Source organism: Pararge aegeria, chromosome 16 (assembly GCF_905163445.1).
Source record: "Pararge aegeria chromosome 16, ilParAegt1.1, whole genome shotgun sequence".
Lineage (NCBI taxonomy): Eukaryota > Metazoa > Arthropoda > Insecta > Lepidoptera > Nymphalidae > Pararge > Pararge aegeria.
This window is the reverse complement of record NC_053195.1, coordinates 15,974,145-15,977,728: the sequence shown is the minus strand read 5'-3', so window position 1 is coordinate 15,977,728 and position 3,584 is coordinate 15,974,145. Positions and strand designations below refer to the sequence as shown.

At 31.9% G+C, this 3,584-nt stretch overlaps 1 protein-coding gene across 1 annotated transcript; it reads left to right on the top strand.

The window, feature by feature from the left end:
• Nucleotides 1-2,569, top strand: LOC120630704. The gene is made up of 2 exons (XM_039899992.1): nucleotides 1-982; nucleotides 1,799-2,569. The coding sequence occupies exons 1-2, from the start codon at nucleotides 167-169 to the stop codon at nucleotides 2,201-2,203; spliced, it is 1,221 nt and encodes a 406-aa protein (XP_039755926.1). The 5' UTR covers nucleotides 1-166; the 3' UTR covers nucleotides 2,204-2,569.
• Nucleotides 2,570-3,584: the final 1,015 nt, after the last annotated feature.

Here is a 3,584-nt window from a genome sequence, read left to right as displayed (position 1 = left end):
TTTGCTAGATAGCTGTGATGTGATACTGTGATATATTAGCCGTACATTGTTTTGATATTTACCTTTATATATCTAATAGATTCGTTTATACAAAAACCTTGCAAAATTATATCAACCTTTAAACGCCGTGTGTCAAAGTGATATTTAAAAACGTAGTTTATTTAAAATGGAAAACAAACAGTCTAGTAAGTACAATGCAAACTATCAGCGCGATAAAGTTTCAATCAGCGAAGAGTTTACACAAGATTTACAAAATTCCATATACGAAATCGTAAAGAAAGAAGATTATATTACTTATGATATTGATTCGAGGAAAATATCGACCGGCGGCAACAATTTTTTAGGGGAATTGTATGAAATCAATATAACAGGAAAATCTTCTGTGGGACCTAAACATACTAGTTTATTCTTAAAGCATATTATTTATAATGATGACTTTAAAGTTTATTCTATACCAGAAGTGTACAATAAGGAAGCATTTGTTTATAATACACTCTCTAAAATATACGATGAACTACAAGACAAGGCGGGAATTCCTTCAGAAGAAAGATTCAGAATGGTAAAGAGTTATAAGGAAACTAATGATAAAGCTATTATCTTAGATAATTTAAATATAAAGGGGTTCAAAACTATGCCAAGATTTGATGTTATGTCGATAGAGTTTGCGGAGTTATCTATAAAACAGTTAGCAAAATTTCACAGTTTATCTTTTGTTTTGCAAAGCAAGAACCCGGAATATTTTGAAAGTAAAATTAAGACAGTAAAACAATCATTTGTGTACGATGATTATTGGAATGAGTTGGCAAAGAAAATGTGTGATATGTCTTCAAGTAGAATGGATGAAGCTACAAAGAAGAAAATCGATAAATTATATTTAATTTCGCTAGATAAATATCCAAAGTACATGAACGGACTGAATTCGTCGATAAAATGTCTGGTACATGGTGATTATAAAATGAATAATGTTTTGCTGAAAGAAAGTGTAAGTAACATTTTTGCAGTTTTATCAAATTCAAATTTGTTATTTGACGAAACCAATTATTTGAACTTTTATAAGTTATAGTTCGCTCGGATTTTTAATCATTTTATTGGATATACCGTTGTATACAATTGTTAATAAAATGTAAAAATACAAACTCTGTATAGAGTTTGTTTTTTTTACATTTTTTAGCCCAAATAATAAAGTACCATCAATCAAGGTACAATAGTCGCATGTGTCAAAAATAACCTTAATGCACGAACTTCATTTGCTTGTAACTCTGAAATCCGGTGAACTAGAGTTTCAATGCTTTTGGTAATGTATTGTAATTATTAAAATGAGATTAATTCCATGAAGGCACCTTATAAGTACTATGTTAAACCAAATCCCATACTACGTCCGGCATTCTCTTTTTTTACCTTTTTTTTTTATTATTTGTCGTTATAGCCGTATGAGAAATACACAATATTCTGTGAAAAATTTCAACTTTCAACCTGTTACGGCTATCAACCAAAGTTTGTCTGGAGGAAATAGCATCAAGCGATAAGGCCACCTTTGCGCATATCTATTTATTTACCTTTGTAAATTTGAATTTTTTTCTGTATTTTCAATACGAAGACTTTCTATCTATCTATCTGTTACGGTTCATAAGATACAGTCCACCTATCCATCAGATAGACAGCGGAGGCATAGTAATGTTGACCTTAAAAAAATTACACAAATCGGTTAAGAAGCGGCGTAGAAAGCGATGAACATACACAGAAAGTTTTATTTCAGAAAGTTTTTGGAAAGCGGTTAAACATATGTTTTCTCTTCTAGGACGGACGAGTTACAGAAGTCATACCGATCGACTTCCAGCAAATCTACTACGGCTGTCCGATCATCGACCTAATATACTTCCTATATGCTGCAAGCGACAGGAACTTCAGAAAACAACACTTATACTATCTTAGGGACATCTACTTCGAGAGTTTAACGAGCTTCCTCGACTATTTCGACGTCGACCCGGGTTTCTCAAGAGAAGCTTTCGAAAAATGCTTTGAAGATAGTTTGGACTACGCTTTGATGTACACCCTGTATATGTTACCCTGGTTTTTTATTGCGGAAAATGTACCGGATTTGGCTAAGGATGAGTTGTTAGATACGTCGCTTCAAGTTGATGAGCGATTCTATGGCAGGATGCAGGAAATAGTTGACGAATTTATTGAATTAGGCATCCTGTGACCAAATATTTTATTGTTATCAGTATAGATTAAAATACTTTGCATTTGAAATAGACCGAAAGAGTTTTCTACTTCTAGTTTTTCTACTTAAATACTAGAAAAGCCGTAGCAGTTTTATTAAATAGTTCTTAAGTATGTTGTCTACTGCAATACTCTAACAAGTTTTATCAATTAGTTCAATATTTTAAGAATTATCTATTTATAAAATTATCAATATAAACTGTGTCATCTCTTGTTTCCAACTTGTCTCATGGACCTTTGAAAAAGTAATTCAAAGCTGCAATTTTTCCAACTAGATGGCGCTACAGTCGCTATAAGACTGATGTAATAGGCATATATTAATTTTAGTATCGACGGTAGGAGAGACGTAGCATAATTGGTCAAAGCGCTCAGGCCCTGATTGCCAGAGAGTCGCAGGTTCAAAACCTGTCAGTTCCGAAATTTTTTGTATGCGTTTGGAATTTATAAAATTGGAAAAGAGCTTTGAAGTGTGTTTATACTCAGCTCTTATATACAATACAACCTATATATATTGCGAAAAACCTATTTTTTATTGCGAAAATGTACGGAATTTGTCTAAGTACGAGTTGCGAGATACGTCTATTAAAGTAGATGAGCGATTCTATGACAGAATGATACTTGACGAGTTTGTTATATTGGGATTCTTGTGACCATATAAGTATTAAAGTACTTTAACTTAGACCTTAAGAATTGTTTAATCTTAGCTCACATACCTATCTGAAAAACGGTACAAAATTAAGTAAATAGTACTTAAGTATATTTTGTAACGTATAAATAAAAACCGAATTATTACACTTGATTTAAAGGTACATTCTTTATTGTCTCTTATTATCTGTGAAGTCAAAACGCTAATAGTTTTAGAGTAAACCACTACTGCCATACATTTTACTGAAAGAAATCAGATACAGTCCTAACATCACATACAAAATTAAAATCAAGTGTCTCCTGTCACTTTATAAGGTACGCGTCGCGCAGCGTAGGTACTATGCGCGTGTCGGTCTTTTATCTTCAATAGGGTTGTCATATGTAAACATTTCTAGTTTAATTAAATAGAAAATAGAAAACATTTATTATTTTTTCTAATAAATATTTTCTATTTTCTTATTATTTCTTTTTAATATTTGGAAAAGAGCTTTAAATTACGTTCTCACTCTGCTCTGATATACATTACAACCTGTGTATGTAACCGTGTTTTTTATTGCGAAAAATGTACCGGATCTGGCTAAGGATGAGTTTTTAGATACATCTATTTAAGTTGATGAGAGATTCTATGACGGAATGTAGGGAATACTCAATGATTTTTTTGGATTTAGATTCTTGTGACCTTAAGTAATAAAGTTTCTGCGCATGTAACTCACTTA

What these genes read in the sequence shown, in the direction of transcription:
- LOC120630704 (XM_039899992.1), top strand. Translation starts at nt 167, where the DNA reads ATGGAAAACAAACAGTCTAGTAAGTACAATGCAAACTATCAGCGCGAT. An exon ending in ATGTTTTGCTGAAAGAAAGT is followed by an intron (nt 983 to 1,798) that starts GTAAGTAACATT and finishes TTTCTCTTCTAG; the next exon opens with GACGGACGAGTTACAGAAGT.